General features: G+C 42.8%; 1 protein-coding gene across 1 annotated transcript; it reads right to left on the reverse strand.

Moving 5' to 3' along the window:
• Window positions 1–292: 292 nt before the first annotated feature.
• On the reverse strand, window positions 293–15,090 carry LOC139407552 (retinaldehyde-binding protein 1-like). Its single transcript, XM_071151375.1, has 8 exons — window positions 15,019–15,090; window positions 6,911–6,954; window positions 6,041–6,169; window positions 3,868–4,072; window positions 3,144–3,322; window positions 2,162–2,320; window positions 1,657–1,767; window positions 293–907 (listed from the first exon to the last, which is right to left on the reverse strand). The coding sequence occupies exons 2-8, from the start codon at window positions 6,920–6,922 to the stop codon at window positions 779–781; spliced, it is 924 nt and encodes a 307-aa protein (XP_071007476.1). The 5' UTR covers window positions 6,923–6,954; window positions 15,019–15,090; the 3' UTR covers window positions 293–778.
• Window positions 15,091–16,584: the final 1,494 nt, after the last annotated feature.

The raw sequence follows: 16,584 nt of genomic DNA on the forward strand, positions 1-16,584 counted from the left end.
CTATATGTTACCCCTGAGTCCAGGTTGCAGAGATGGGTTACACAGAGAAAAGCTACATGGTTAGGGCTGTTAAGTATCTCAGGTAAGGCCCGAGCCAAGGCTATATAGTCCTCTCTGTGCTGTTGGGAGTGCTTTGTTGGCTGTTTAATACTTAATAACTCTTGGAAAACAACAACAGTACAATACCACACTCATCTTTTACGTTAATTTTCTAATAAATCCACACTCCTATGTTTTCACAGTTTCTGTCTGTGTTTGTGTGGAGGTCCCAGTCTGGTTGGAGGAGTGGCGGATGGTGAGGAGGGCGTGTTCAGTCGGATGGTGAGGAGGGCATGTTCAGGCGGATGGCGAGGAGGGCGTGTTCAGGCGGATGGTGAGGAGGGCGTGTTCAGGCGGATGGTGAGGAGGGCGTGTTCAGGCGGATGGTGAGGAGGGCGTGTTCAGGCGGATGGTGAGGAGGGCGTGTTCAGGCGGATGGTGAGGAGGGCGTGTTCAGGCGGATGGTGAGGAGGGCGTGTGCAGGCGGATGGTGAGGAGGGCGTGTTCAGGCGGATGGCGAGGAGGGCGTGTTCAGTCGGATGGCGAGGAGGGCGTGTTCAGGCGGATGGCGAGGAGGGCGTGTTCAGGCGGATGGTGAGGAGGGCGTGTTCAGGCAGATGGCGAGGAGGGCGTGTTCAGGCGGATGGCGAGGAGGGCATGTTCAGGCGGATGGCGAGGAGGGCGTGTTCAGGCGGATGGTGAGGAGGGCGTGTTCAGGCGGATGGCGAGGAGGGCGTGTTCAGTCGAACAGCTTGGCTGCCACGGCTTTGCCGTCGTATTTGGAGTTCTTGCCGTTGAACTCGGAAGGCAGGATGTCGGCGTCAAACTCCTTGTAGTAGTTGTCCAGCTCGTCTCCGTGGACAAACACCTGATTGGCAGACAGAATGTTGGACCTATGAACTAAAATGTTCTCAACAAATATGATTTGTTATTTGTATTCATGTATTTACCGTTACCTGTATATTACCGGTTGATTAAGAACCCATTCACCTTGTTATTTAGTTACATAAGGCAGGTAACCTAGTGGTTAGAGCGTTGGGCCAGTAACCGAAAGGTTGCTTGATTGAATCCCCGCGCTGACAATGTAAAAGTCTGTCGTTCTGCCCCTGAACAAGGCAGTTAAACCCACTGTTCCTAGGCCGTCATTGTAAATAAGAATTTGTTCTTAACTGACTTGCCTATTTAAATACAAATAAAATGTGTATTTACCATTACCGGTTGATTAGGATCCCATTCAACTTCATTATTTGTTGTCGATTCAAATAGTTTTATAGTGTTACTCATGAGATATAAGACATTTCCCCCATCAAATCCCATGTTTTCCCCATCTCTCTCTCTCTCTCTCTCTCTCTCTCTCTCTCTCTCTCTCTCTCTCTCTCTCTCTCTCTCTCTCTCTCTCTCTCTCTCTCTCTCTCTCTCTCTCTCTCTCTCTCTCTCTCTCTCTCTCTCTCTCTCTCTCTCTCTCTCTCTCTCTCTCTCTCTCTCTCTCTCTCTCTCTCTCTCTCTCTCTCTCTCTCTCTCTCTCTCTCTCTCTCTCTCTCTCTCTCTCTCTCTCTCTCTCTCTCATAAGGATTCATTCATTCTTTCATGTTCTCTCTCAGGGCCTGTTTCACTCACTCTCTCCAGCAGCTTGCCCTTCATGAGTGGCTTGACCACGTTGTAGGTGGTGGTGAAGTACCAGGGCTGGTGGATGAAATGGACGGCTTTGAAACGGGCAGGGAAGGAGTCCTGAAACACACACGTGGAACAGAGGGTCAGAAGAGTTACAGATCTCACCACCACTATGGCCATAAGCATCCTTATCACGCGAGTAATGGAAAGTTGAACTTTGCCATAAAGAGTTCAGCGCATGTAGGTCAAACAGATTGTCTGATATTTCTAAAAACAGCAATGACCACTTTCACCAGAGAGTCAATGAATGTGCTGCGTGAGTAGAATCAGATCCTACCTCTACCATCAATGGTGCAAGTTTTCAGGCCCATAAAAATAGAATTCAGGCCATCATTGGGAAGACAATCCATTGGTTTAAAAATGATTAAATGGATTAAAAATCCATTGTTTTGTATCCTAATAAGGTAATGTTCTGCTCAGTATTCCCTCGGAATGGGTTTGTGAAAGTGACCTGCAACATGTCCACCATCTTCTTGAGCTCAGTGGGTTTGATGCCGGAGGCCTGCTGCATGGTGAAGCCCTTGAAGTTCTCAATGATGCAGAATCCGTTGATCTGAGTCTCCTCGTTCTCCAGCAACTTCTCCAGGATTACACAGTAGGCACGGAGGATCTGGTGAACACACACACACACACACACACACACACACACACACAACACACACACACACACACACACATACACACAGTTGTCAACATTTCAGAAGAATTTAGAAATAACAAACCACTCTCTTGATTATGATTTTCATTAATAGAAGCTTTGTTTTAATTGTCTTTCATAGCAACATGACTTAATAGACCACACACTAGGGCATACGCTTCAGGCCAGAAAGACAATTAAAACAAAGCTTCTATTATTGAAAATCATAATCAAGTGATTGTTGGCCTTTTTTATTTATTTTACATTTTTATGTGATCTATTTTTGGTTCCAAGCACCCTTTTTACTTGTCTACACAAATGCATTTAGAGTTGTAAAATATATATTTTTTTTGAGCACGTTCCCCCTCCTTCACTGAACGTGAGCTAGGCCTTTTGATAACCACAGATATTTCAATTTAAATTCAAGTTATTATTATCAAGGGCTTGTCCACCTGATTACACTTATCAATATCTCCCATTGCTGCTGTATGTCTATGAAAACATTGCTCCTGTCATGTTTTAGTGCCTTGTGGGGACCACCAATGTATCTCAGATGGGTGCCTTGTGGGGACCACCAATATATCTCAGATGGGTGCCTTGTGGGGACCACCAATATATCTCAGATGGGTGCCTTGTGGGGACCACCAATATATCTCAGATGGGTGCCTTGTGGGGACCACCAATATATCTCAGATGGGTGCCTTGTGGGGACCACCAATATATCTCAGATGGGTGCCTTGTGGAGACCACCAATATATCTCAAATGGGTGCCTTGTCCCAGGTCCCCGCTAGACACCTCGTCGAAGGTGATCTCTTCGTAGTCCCAGTTCTCGATGTTGAAGAGCAGCACGATGCGGCCGTACTTGTCTCTGCTGGACAGGATGCCTGGGTAGCCGGCCTCGATGGTGCTGCGGACAGCCTCGGGGGTCAGGTTCTCGAACAGCTCAGGATAGTCTCTCCTGAAGCGCACATAACCTGAACACGGACACAGGGTCATCAATATCAGATCGACTCTGGCCAAGTCAGGATGACTTAAGCAGACAGGAACTTCCACACACACATATGTTGGGTTTAATCAAACTGTACATGTCCTTCCAATGGCAAGGTTCAAAATGATCATGTGCATAGCTGACTTAAGCCGGGTACCAATTATTTTTGTGCTCCCTTGGCAACTCCAACAGTACTTGGCTATACAGCAACATATTGGGGTGGCAGGTAGCCTAGTGGTTAGAGCATTGGGCTAGTAACCCAAAGGTTGCTAGATCGAATCCCTGAGCTGGCAACGTAAAACCCTGTCGTTCTGCCCCTGAACAAGGCAGTTAACCCACTGTTCCTAGGCTGTCATTGTAAATAAGAATTTGTTCTTAACTGACTTACCTAGTTAAATAAAGGTAAAAAAATATGTATGTATTTGTATTTGGAAGATAAAACAATTTTAACACATCACCTCAGCTTTAAGGAAATAGACAGAAAACTTTACCGCTGCACTACATACAGTACAGTAGTTGGTGGGGACCCACCCTTCATGAGGTCAAAGGCTCGGGGCACGTCGTATTTCCTGGCACGGATGAAGCGGACCAGCATGCCGTCAGGCTTCTCTCCGAAGGTTTCCAGCACCCCCTTGGCCAGGTCGTCACCAGCATCCGCCGTCTCCTTGATAATTCCCCTCAGCTCCTTGACCGCCAACGCCCGCTTCTCGTCTGTCTCATTCAACTCATCCTTGGCCTGTAGGGAACCAACAACGCATCAGTCAGTCAACCTCAGAACAGGATGAGGTCTACAACCTCAGAACCGGATGAGGTCTACATCCCCAAAACCGGATGAGGTCTACATCCCCAAAACCGGATGAGGTCTACAACCCCAAAACCGGATGAGGTCTACAACCCCAGAACCGAATGAGGTCTACAACCCCAGAACCGGATGAGGTCTACAACCCCAGAACCGGATGAGGTCTACAACCTCAGTACCGGATGAGGTCTACAACCCCAGAACTGGATGAGGTCTACAACCCCAGAACCGGATGAGGTCTACAACCCCAGAACCGGATGAGGTCTACAACCTCAGTACCGGATGAGGTCTACAACCCCAGAACAGGATGAGGTCTACAACCTCAGAACCGGATGAGGTCTACATCCCCAAAACCGGATGAGGTCTACATCCCCAAAACCGGATGAGGTCTACAACCCCAAAACCGGATGAGGTCTACAACCCCAGAACCGGATGAGGTCTACAACCCCAGAACCGGATGAGGTCTACAACCCCAGAACCGGATGAGGTCTACAACCTCAGTACCGGATGAGGTCTACAACCCCAGAACCGGATGAGGTCTACAACCCCAGAACCGGATGAGGTCTACAACCCCAGAACCGGATGAGGTCTACAACCCCAGAACCGGATGAGGTCTACAACCTCAGTACCGGATGAGGTCTACACCCCCAGAACTGGATGAGGTCTACAAACAACCTTTAGAACCGGATGAGGTCGACAACCCCAGAACCGAATGAGGTCTAAAACCTCAGAACTGGAGAAGTTCCAGCTTCCAGAGCGTCCATTTTTAGGACATTCATTGTACTGTGTGCAGAGGATAGTGTTACATGTTCATGTGGCATCTACATATTATACTGTCATGACTGTTCTTGTCAGTACGCTGTCATGACTGTTCTGATCAGTACGCTGTCATGACTGTTCTGATCAGTACGCTGTCATGACTGTTCTGATCACTACGCTGTCATGACTGTTCTGATCAGTACGCTGTCATGACTGTTCTTGTCAGTACGCTGTCATGACTGTTCTTATCAGTACGCTGTCATGACTGTTCATATCAGTACGCTGTCATGACTGTTCTTGTCAGTACGCTGTCATGACTGTTCTGATCAGTACGCTGTCATGACTGTTCTTATCAGTACGCTGTCATGACTGTTCTGATCAGTACGCTGTCATGACTGTTCTGATCAGTACGCTGTCATGACTGTTCTGATCAGTACGCTGTCATGACTGTTCTTGTCAGTACGCTGTCATGACTGTTCTTGTCAGTACGCTGTCATGACTGTTCTTGTCAGTACGCTGTCATGACTGTTCTTGTCAGTACGCTGTCATGACTGTTCTTGTCAGTACGCTGTCATGACTGTTCTGATCAGTACGCTGTCATGACTGTTCTTATCAGTACGCTGTCATGACTGTTCTTGTCAGTACGCTGTCATGACTGTTCTTGTCAGTACGCTGTCATGACTGTTCTTGTCAGTACGCTGTCATGACTGTTCTTGTCAGTACGCTGTCATGACTGTTCTTGTCAGTACGCTGTCAGAATCTTAGCAGTGTGGTGCCAGGACAACAACCTCTCAACAACCTCTCTTTGGTCAGTCAGACAAAGGAGCTGATTGTGGATTATAGGAGAAAGAGGTCAGAGCACGCCCCCATAAACATCAACAGGGCTGTTGTGGCGCGAGTCGAGAGCTTCAAGTTCCTTGGTGTCCACATCACTAAGGACCTAACATCGTCCACACACACCTGTACAGTCGTGAAGAATGCTACGCATTTTTTGGTATTTAATTTTATTCCTCGTGTTATTATTTCACTGTAATGTCTACACCAGTCGTATGTGATTTGATTTGTGGTTGCACTTGAGTTTGTGGTAGGCTTAAGATGTGAAGGGAATCTACAACGTGAGGCTTGTGCGAGACAGTGACCACAGACCTTCTGCACTGTGTGGTCAGGCAACTTGGCGCAGAGTCCGAACACGGGACCGTGGTCCTTGACCGTGAGGCGCTCCAGCTTGGCCCTGAGAGCCTGCTCCTCCTCTGACACCATACGGAACGTTCCACTCTGGGTAGAGAGGGGGGAGGGATAATGAGAATCATGACTTGCCAACAAAAACACCATTTGCTCACAAGGCTACCTTACAAAAATGAGGTTTAAACCTAGTTTAATCCAGGGCATACGCCCAAAAACTCAATCCAAAAGGAGGCCTGCATCAATGGGCTTCAGTGTTAGCATTGGCTAATCTCCCTCACATGAGCGCAGCAAAGCCTGGTAAACCTGTGACTGAGATCTGTGATTAGGGGTTAATGCTAGCGATTGACGGCATCCAGTGCTAATGTGCCTGAGAAATGTGGAACTGCCATTGTCCATGGCACAGGACGTTATGTGGTGTTGGAGTCCTAGAAACACAATCTATAGAACGAATATCCCCATTCAAGTCAACGTTCCCTGGCGGCCGGGCTTTTCTGGCGGCCATTTTGAGTGGCATTCTGTTTCTGCTGTTTGACTAACCATGATGTGGAACGCGAAGGAAGAACATATATATCTAGAACACGTATCTATTGTGGATTGCATCCTCCTAAGGACCTTGATGGTAGATTGTTTCTGCTCTGCAATGGATGAAAAATAACCACCTGAACAGAACGTGTCAGAACTGACTCTTAAGCTCAACATGTATCTACATTCATCAGACTTGATACTTTTGACATTGATCTGCAATACAAAACGCCACTGAATGTGTTTGAATTATTGCAGTGGGGCATGTAAGCCTGTTGCACACCAAGAGAGGAGCTTCGATGCACTTACCACGACAGCCATTTCTTCAGTTGTTTAGAGCCGCTACGTACTCACTGGAAAATACGATGGATTTGATTATTCACGGTTGGAGAACATTGGATTCCAGGACAGCTTGAAAAAATAAAACAATTAATTTATTGTGCCCCAGGCTTACGCTCCATCTCAACCCCCTCAGCATTTGTTACACTTCAGCTCCTACACCTTTTTTTCATCTCATTCTCCTTCTATTTTTAGGTTACCTCCATTTCAAGATTATTCCCCTGAAGTACATGTTTTGATCCAGCTGCCAACAAAACGTATCTACGTTTTCGCATTCTATGTGTCCCAAATGGCACCATATTCCCTATATAGTGCACTACTTTTGACCAGAGCCTTATGGGACTTGGTCAGAAATAGCTCACTACGTAGTGAATTGGATGCCATTTGAGACTCAGGCCTGTTTGAAACAGTGATGACATTCACACAGTCCATTATCTGTTTTACTACATTGTTTACAATGATGTGTATTCTTTATATAGCTAGCAGGCTGTATCTAATACAACAATAGACTCTATATATAGCAGGCTGTATCTAATACAACACCAGACTATTTATATAGCAGGCTGTATCTAATATAACACCAGACTCTTTATATAGCTAGCAGGCTGTATCTAATACAACACCAGACTCTATATATAGCTAGCAGGCTGTATCTAATACAACACCAGACTCTATATATAGCAGGCTGTATCTAATACAACACCAGACTCTATATATAGCAGGCTGTATCTAATACAACAATAGACTCTATATATAGCAGGCTGTATCTAATACAACACCAGACTCTATATATAGCTAGCAGGCTGTATCTAATACAACACCAGACTCTATATATAGCTAGCAGGCTGTATCTAATACAACACCAGACTATTTATATAGCTAGCAGGCTGTATCTAATACAACACCAGACTATTTATATAGCTAGCAGGCTGTATCTACTACAACACCAGACTCTATATATAGCAGGCTGTATCTAATACAACACCAGACTATTTATATAGCTAGCAGGCTGTATCTAATACAACACCAGACTCTATATATAGCTAGCAGGCTGTATCTAATACAACACCAGACTCTATATATAGCTAGCAGGCTGTATCTAATACAACACCAGACTCTATATATAGCTAGCAGGCTGTATCTAATACAACACCAGACTCTATATATAGCAGGCTGTATCTAATACAACACCAGACTCTATATATAGCTAGCAGGCTGTATCTAATACAACACCAGACTCTTTATATAGATAGCAGGCTGTATCTAATACAACACCATACTCTATATATAGCAGGCTGTATCTAATACAACACCAGACTCTATATATAGCAGGCTGTATCTAATACAACACCAGACTCTATATATAGCAGGCTGTATCTAATACAACACCAGACTCTTTATATAGCTAGCAAGCTGTATCTAATACAACACCAGACTCTATATATAGCTAGCAGGCTGTATCTAATACAACACCATACTCTATATATAGCAGGCTGTATCTAATACAACACCAAACTCTATATATAGCTAGCAGGCTGTATCTAATACAACACCAGACTCTATATATAGCAGGCTGTATCTAATACAACAATAGACTCTATATATAGCTAGCAGGCTGTATCTAATACAACAATAGACTCTATATATAGCTAGCAGGCTGTATCTAATACAACACCAGACTCTATATATAGCTAGCAGGCTGTATCTAATACAACACCATACTCTATATATAGCAGGCTGTATCTAATACAACACTAGACTCTATATATAACTAGCAGGCTGTATCTAATACAACACCAGACTCTTTATATAGCTAGCAGGCTGTATCTAATACAACACCATACTCTATATATAGCTAGCAGGCTGTATCTAATACAACACCAGACTCTATATATAGCAGGCTGTATCTAATACAACACCAGACTCTATATATAGCAGGCTGTATCTAATACAACACCAGACTCTATATATAGCAGGCTGTATCTAATATAACACCAGACTCTTTATATAGCTAGCAGGCTGTATCTAATACAACACCAGACTCTATATATAGCTAGCAGGCTGTATCTAATACAACACCAGACTCTATATATAGCTAGCAGGCTGTATCTAATACAACACCAGACTCTATATATAGCAGGCTGTATCTAATACAACACCAGACTATTTATATAGCTAGCAGGCTGTATCTAATACAACACCAGACTCTATATATAGCTAGCAGGCTGTATCTAATACAACACTAGACTCTATATATAGCTAGCAGGCTGTATCTAATACAACACCAGACTATTTATATAGCAGGCTGTATCTAATATAACACCAGACTCTTTATATAGCTAGCAGGCTGTATCTAATACAACACCAGACTCTATATATAGCTAGCAGGCTGTATCTAATACAACACCAGACTCTATATATAGCTAGCAGGCTGTATCTAATACAACACCAGACTCTATATATAGCTAGCAGGCTGTATCTAATACAACACCAGACTCTATATATAGCTAGCAGGCTGTATCTAATACAACACCAGACTCTATATATAGCAGGCTGTATCTAATACAACACCAGACTCTATATATAGCTAGCAGGCTGTATCTAATACAACACCAGACTCTTTATATAGATAGCAAGCTGTAATCTAATACAACACCATACTCTATATATAGCAGGCTGTATCTAATACAACACCAGACTCTATATATAGCAGGCTGTATCTAATACAACACCAGACTATTTATATAGCTAGCAGGCTGTATCTAATACAACACCAGACTCTATATATAGCAGGCTGTATCTAATACAACACCAGACTATTTATATATTTAGCAGGCTGTATCTAATACAACACCAGACTCTATATATAGCAGGCTGTATCTAATACAACAATATACTCTATATATAGCTAGCAGGCTGTATCTAATACAACAATATACTCTATATATAGCTAGCAGGCTGTATCTAATACAACACCAGACTCTATATATAGCTAGCAGGCTGTATCTAATACAACACTAGACTCTATATATAGCTAGCAGGCTGTATCTAATACAACACCAGACTATTTATATAGCAGGCTGTATCTAATATAACACCAGACTCTTTATATAGCTAGCAGGCTGTATCTAATACAACACCAGACTCTATATATAGCTAGCAGGCTGTATCTAATACAACACCAGACTCTATATATAGCTAGCAGGCTGTATCTAATACAACACCAGACTCTATATATAGCTAGCAGGCTGTATCTAATACAACACCAGACTCTATATATAGCTAGCAGGCTGTATCTAATACAACACCAGACTCTATATATAGCAGGCTGTATCTAATACAACACCAGACTCTATATATAGCTAGCAGGCTGTATCTAATACAACACCAGACTCTTTATATAGATAGCAGGCTGTATCTAATACAACACCATACTCTATATATAGCAGGCTGTATCTAATACAACACCAAACTCTATATATAGCTAGCAGGCTGTATCTAATACAACACCAGACTCTATATATAGCTAGCAGGCTGTATCTAATACAACACCATACTCTATATATAGCAGGCTGTATCTAATACAACACCAAACTCTATATATAGCTAGCAGGCTGTATCTAATACAACACCAGACTCTATATATAGCAGGCTGTATCTAATACAACAATAGACTCTATATATAGCTAGCAGGCTGTATCTAATACAACAATAGACTCTATATATAGCTAGCAGGCTGTATCTAATACAACACCAGACTCTATATATAGCTAGCAGGCTGTATCTAATACAACACCATACTCTATATATAGCAGGCTGTATCTAATACAACACCAGACTCTATATATAGCTAGCAGGCTGTATCTAATACAAAACCATACTCTATATATAGCAGGCTGTATCTAATACAACACCAGACTCTATATATAGCTAGCAGGCTGTATCTAATACAACACCAGACTCTATATATAGCAGGCTGTATCTAATACAACACTAGACTCTATATATAGCTAGCAGGCTGTATCTAATACAACACCAGACTCTTTATATAGCTAGCAGGCTGTATCTAATACAACACCATACTCTATATATAGCAGGCTGTATCTAATACAACACCAGACTCTATATATAGCAGGCTGTATCTAATACAACACCAGACTCTATATATAGCAGGCTGTATCTAATACAACACCAGACTCTATATATAGCTAGCAGGCTGTATCTAATACAACACCATACTCTATATATAGCAGGCTGTATCTAATACAACACTAGACTCTATATATAACTAGCAGGCTGTATCTAATACAACACCAGACTCTTTATATAGCTAGCAGGCTGTATCTAATACAACACCATACTCTATATATAGCTAGCAGGCTGTATCTAATACAACACCAGACTCTATATATAGCAGGCTGTATCTAATACAACACCAGACTCTATATATAGCAGGCTGTATCTAATACAACACCAGACTCTATATATAGCAGGCTGTATCTAATATAACACCAGACTCTTTATATAGCTAGCAGGCTGTATCTAATACAACACCAGACTCTATATATAGCTAGCAGGCTGTATCTAATACAACACCAGACTCTATATATAGCTAGCAGGCTGTATCTAATACAACACCAGACTCTATATATAGCAGGCTGTATCTAATACAACACCAGACTATTTATATAGCTAGCAGGCTGTATCTAATACAACACCAGACTCTATATATAGCTAGCAGGCTGTATCTAATACAACACTAGACTCTATATATAGCTAGCAGGCTGTATCTAATACAACACCAGACTATTTATATAGCAGGCTGTATCTAATATAACACCAGACTCTTTATATAGCTAGCAGGCTGTATCTAATACAACACCAGACTCTATATATAGCTAGCAGGCTGTATCTAATACAACACCAGACTCTATATATAGCTAGCAGGCTGTATCTAATACAACACCAGACTCTATATATAGCTAGCAGGCTGTATCTAATACAACACCAGACTCTATATATAGCTAGCAGGCTGTATCTAATACAACACCAGACTCTATATATAGCAGGCTGTATCTAATACAACACCAGACTCTATATATAGCTAGCAGGCTGTATCTAATACAACACCAGACTCTTTATATAGATAGCAAGCTGTAATCTAATACAACACCATACTCTATATATAGCAGGCTGTATCTAATACAACACCAGACTCTATATATAGCAGGCTGTATCTAATACAACACCAGACTATTTATATAGCTAGCAGGCTGTATCTAATACAACACCAGACTCTATATATAGCAGGCTGTATCTAATACAACACCAGACTATTTATATATTTAGCAGGCTGTATCTAATACAACACCAGACTCTATATATAGCAGGCTGTATCTAATACAACAATATACTCTATATATAGCTAGCAGGCTGTATCTAATACAACAATATACTCTATATATAGCTAGCAGGCTGTATCTAATACAACACCAGACTCTATATATAGCTAGCAGGCTGTATCTAATACAACACCAGACTCTATATATAGCTAGCAGGCTGTATCTAATACAACACCAGACTCTATATATAGCTAGCAGGCTGTATCTAATACAACACCAGACTCTATATATAGCTAGCAGGCTGTATCTAATACAACACCAGACTCTATATATAGCAGGCTGTATCTAATACAACACCAGACTCTATATATAGCTAGCAGGCTGTATCTAATACAACACCAGACTCTTTATATAGATAGCAGGCTGTATCTAATACAACACCATACTCTATATATAGCAGGCTGTATCTAATACAACACCAGACTCTATATATAGCAGGCTGTATCTAATACAACACCAGACTCTATATATAGCAGGCTGTATCTAATACAACACCAGACTCTTTATATAGCTAGCAGGCTGTATCTAATACAACACCAGACTCTATATATAGCTAGCAGGCTGTATCTAATACAACACCATACTCTATATATAGCAGGCTGTATCTAATACAACACCAAACTCTATATATAGCTAGCAGGCTGTATCTAATACAACACCATACTCTATATATAGCAGGCTGTATCTAATACAACACCATACTCTATATATAGCAGGCTGTATCTAATACAACACCAGACTCTATATATAGCAGGCTGTATCTAATACAACAATAGACTCTATATATAGCTAGCAGGCTGTATCTAATACAACAATAGACTCTATATATAGCTAGCAGGCTGTATCTAATACAACAATAGACTCTATATATAGCTAGCAGGCTGTATCTAATACAACAATAGACTCTATATATAGCAGGCTGTATCTAATACAACACCAGACTCTTTATATAGCTAGCAGGCTGTATCTAATACAACACTAGACTCTATATATAGCAGGCTGTATCTAATACAACACCAAACTCTATATATAGCAGGCTGTATCTAATACAACACCAGACTCTATATATAGCAGGCTGTATCTAATACAACACCAGACTCTTTATATAGCTAGCAGGCTGTATCTAATACAACACCAGACTCTATATATAGCTAGCAGGCTGTATCTAATACAACACCATACTCTATATATAGCAGGCTGTATCTAATACAACACCAGACTCTATATATAGCTAGCAGGCTGTATCTAATACAACACCAGACTCTATATATAGCAGGCTGTATCTAATACAACACCAGACTCTATATATAGCTAGCAGGCTGTATCTAATACAACACCATACTCTTTATATAGCAGGCTGTATCTAATACAACACTAGACTCTATATATAACTAGCAGGCTGTATCTAATACAACACCAGACTCTTTATATAGCTAGCAGGCTGTATCTAATACAACACCATACTCTATATATAGCAGGCTGTATCTAATACAACACCAGACTCTATATATAGCAGGCTGTATCTAATACAACACCAGACTCTATATATAGCAGGCTGTATCTAATACAACACCAGACTCTATATATAGCAGGCTGTATCTAATACAACACTAGACTATTTATATAGCAGGCTGTATCTAATACAACACCAGACTCTATATATAGCTAGCAGGCTGTATCTAATACAACACCAGACTCTATATATAGCTAGCAGGCTGTATCTAATATAACACTAGACTCTATATATAGCAGGCTGTATCTAATACAACACCAGACTCTTTATATAGCAGGCTGTATCTAATACAACACCAGACTCTATATATAGCTAGCAGGCTGTATCTAATATAACACCAGACTCTTTATATAGCTAGCAGGCTGTATCTAATACAACACCAGACTCTATATATAGCTAGCAGGCTGTATCTAATACAACACTAGACTCTTTATATAGCTAGCAGGCTGTATCTAATATAACACCAGACTCGATCATGATATCACTGACTCTGTAGCACAGTTGTTGTATGAACAGTGTCAGGCAAAAAAGTCTGAAAACCAGTCAAAGTGTGCAATTGATCTAGTCCATTCAGATAGACAAAGCTATTATTAAAATCATCCTGAGATTCACATGCAGCCAATGCTTCCCTGGATTTGTGAATGAGCTTCACATGCAGCCAAAGCTTCCCTGGATTTGTGACTGAGTCAACTAGAGGGCTCCGCTTCCAAAGCTCTGAAAGCACTGGACTCAGATGCATCGTTAGTCAGAGCTACAGGCAGTGGATTCCCAGGTCCTCAATCAGGCACAACAAGGAAGCTAAAACATTCCCACCTGTCCACGTTGAGATATGCACGATCAACCACAAAGTATTCAAAGCTCTACTGTTTATCAGATTTAACCGTCAGCTTTCAACAATCGAACCTGCAGACAAGGCACTGTTCTGCCTTGTAAAATATGAGAGGAAGATTTAATGCAACACCAATCCATTTTTACTTCTTCCTCTGAGCAAAGAAACTTCCTCATCTGGGCTCCACTGGGTGGCAACACTCCACTGGGTCCATCAGAACTGCCAAAAGCCCAGCAGGGTTTGGAATGCACCACCCCCTAGGTGTCAGGGAGACGGGTCACAGTTGGTACCCCACATCGGCGGCTCCGTGGTAGGGGAAGAGGTAGAGCCTTACCTGGGGATGGAAGAGACCGGGCGCTGCCGAAAGTCACAGGAGTCAGTGTGTGGAGCAGGACGGCGGGGCCCTGTGATTGTTAACTTGGGGATTAGTGTCGTCACACTGGATTACGCCCATCAGATTTCTCTGATAATCAGCATAAAGTGGAAGGAGGGACAAGAAAGGAGGGCAATGACAATGGGCATATAGAAGAGGTGAAGGAGGGGTTAGGGCAATGACAATGGGCCAATAGAAGAGGTGAAGGAAGGGTTAGGGCAATGACGATGAGCCAATAGAAGAGGTAGGGGTTAGGGTGGACTATAGTGATGTGGGTGAAGGTAGGGGTTAGGGTGGACTATAGTGATGTGGGTGAAGGTAGGGGTTAGGGTGGACTATAGTGATGTGGGTGAAGGTAGGGGTTAGGGTGGACTATAGTGATGTGGGTGATGGTAGGGGATAGGGTGGACTATAGTGATGGGTGAAGGTAGGGGTTAGGGTGGACTATAGCGATGTGGGTGAAGGTAGGGGTTAGGGTGGACTATAGTGATGTGGGTGAAGGTAGGGGTTAGGGTGGACTATAGTGACGTGGGTGAAGGTAGGGGATAGGGTGGACTATAGTGACATGGGTGAAGGTAGGGGTTAGGGTGGACTATAGTGATGTGGGTGAAGGTAGGGGTTAGGGTGGACTATAGTGATGTGGGTGAAGGTAGGGGTTAGGGTAGACTATAGTGATGTGGGTGAAGGTAGGGGTTAGGGTGGACTATAGTGATGTGGGTGACGGTAGGGGTTTGGGTGGACTATAGTGATGTGGGTGAAGGTAGGGGTTAGGGTGGACTATAGTGATGTGGGTGAAGGTAGGGGTTAGTGTGGACTATAGTGATGTGGGTGAAGGTAGGGGTTAGGGTGGACTATAGTGATGTGGGTGACGGTAGGCGTTAGGGTGGACTATAGTGATGTGGGTGACGGTAGGGGTTAGGGTGGACTATAGTGATGTGGGTGAAGGTAGGGGTTAGGGTAGACTATAGTGATGTGGGTGAAGGTAGGGGTTAGGGTGGACTATAGTGATGTGGGTGAAGGTAGGGGTTAGGGTGGACTATAGTGACATGTGGGTGAAGGTAGGGGTTAGGGTGGACTATAGTGATGTGGGTGAAGGTAGGGTTTAGGGTAGACTATAGTGATGTGGGTGACGGTAGGGGTTAGGGTGGACTATAGTGATGTGGGTGAAGGTAGGGGTTAGGGTGGACTATAGTGATGTGGGTGAAGGTAGGGGTTAGGGTGGACTATAGTGATGTGGGTGAAGGTAGGGGTTAGGGTGGAATATAGTGATGTGGGTGAAGGTAGGGGTTAGGGTGGACTATAGTGATGTGGTTGAAGGTAGGGGTTAGGGTGGACTATAGTGATGTGGGTGAAGGTAGGGGTTAGGGTGGACTATAGTGATGTGGGTGACGGTAGGGGTTAGGGTGGACTATAGTGATGTGGGTGAAGGTAGGGGTTAGGGTGGACTATAGTGATGTGGGTGAAGGTAGGGGTTAGGGTGGACTATAGTGATGTGGGTGAAGGTAGGGGTTATGGTGGACTATAGTG

Source organism: Oncorhynchus clarkii, chromosome 4 (assembly GCF_045791955.1).
Source record: "Oncorhynchus clarkii lewisi isolate Uvic-CL-2024 chromosome 4, UVic_Ocla_1.0, whole genome shotgun sequence".
Classification (NCBI taxonomy): Eukaryota; Metazoa; Chordata; class Actinopteri; order Salmoniformes; family Salmonidae; genus Oncorhynchus; species Oncorhynchus clarkii.

Excerpts from the sequence above, each read along its gene's own strand:
- LOC139407552 (XM_071151375.1), bottom strand. Across the intron at positions 1,768-2,161 it reads AGATGGTGGACATGTTGCAG|GACTCCTTCCCTGCCCGTTT; the intron begins GTCACTTTCACA and ends TGTGTGTTTCAG. Across the intron at positions 908-1,656 it reads AGGGCAAGCTGCTGGAGAGA|GTGTTTGTCCACGGAGACGA; the intron begins GTGAGTGAAACA and ends TCTGCCAATCAG.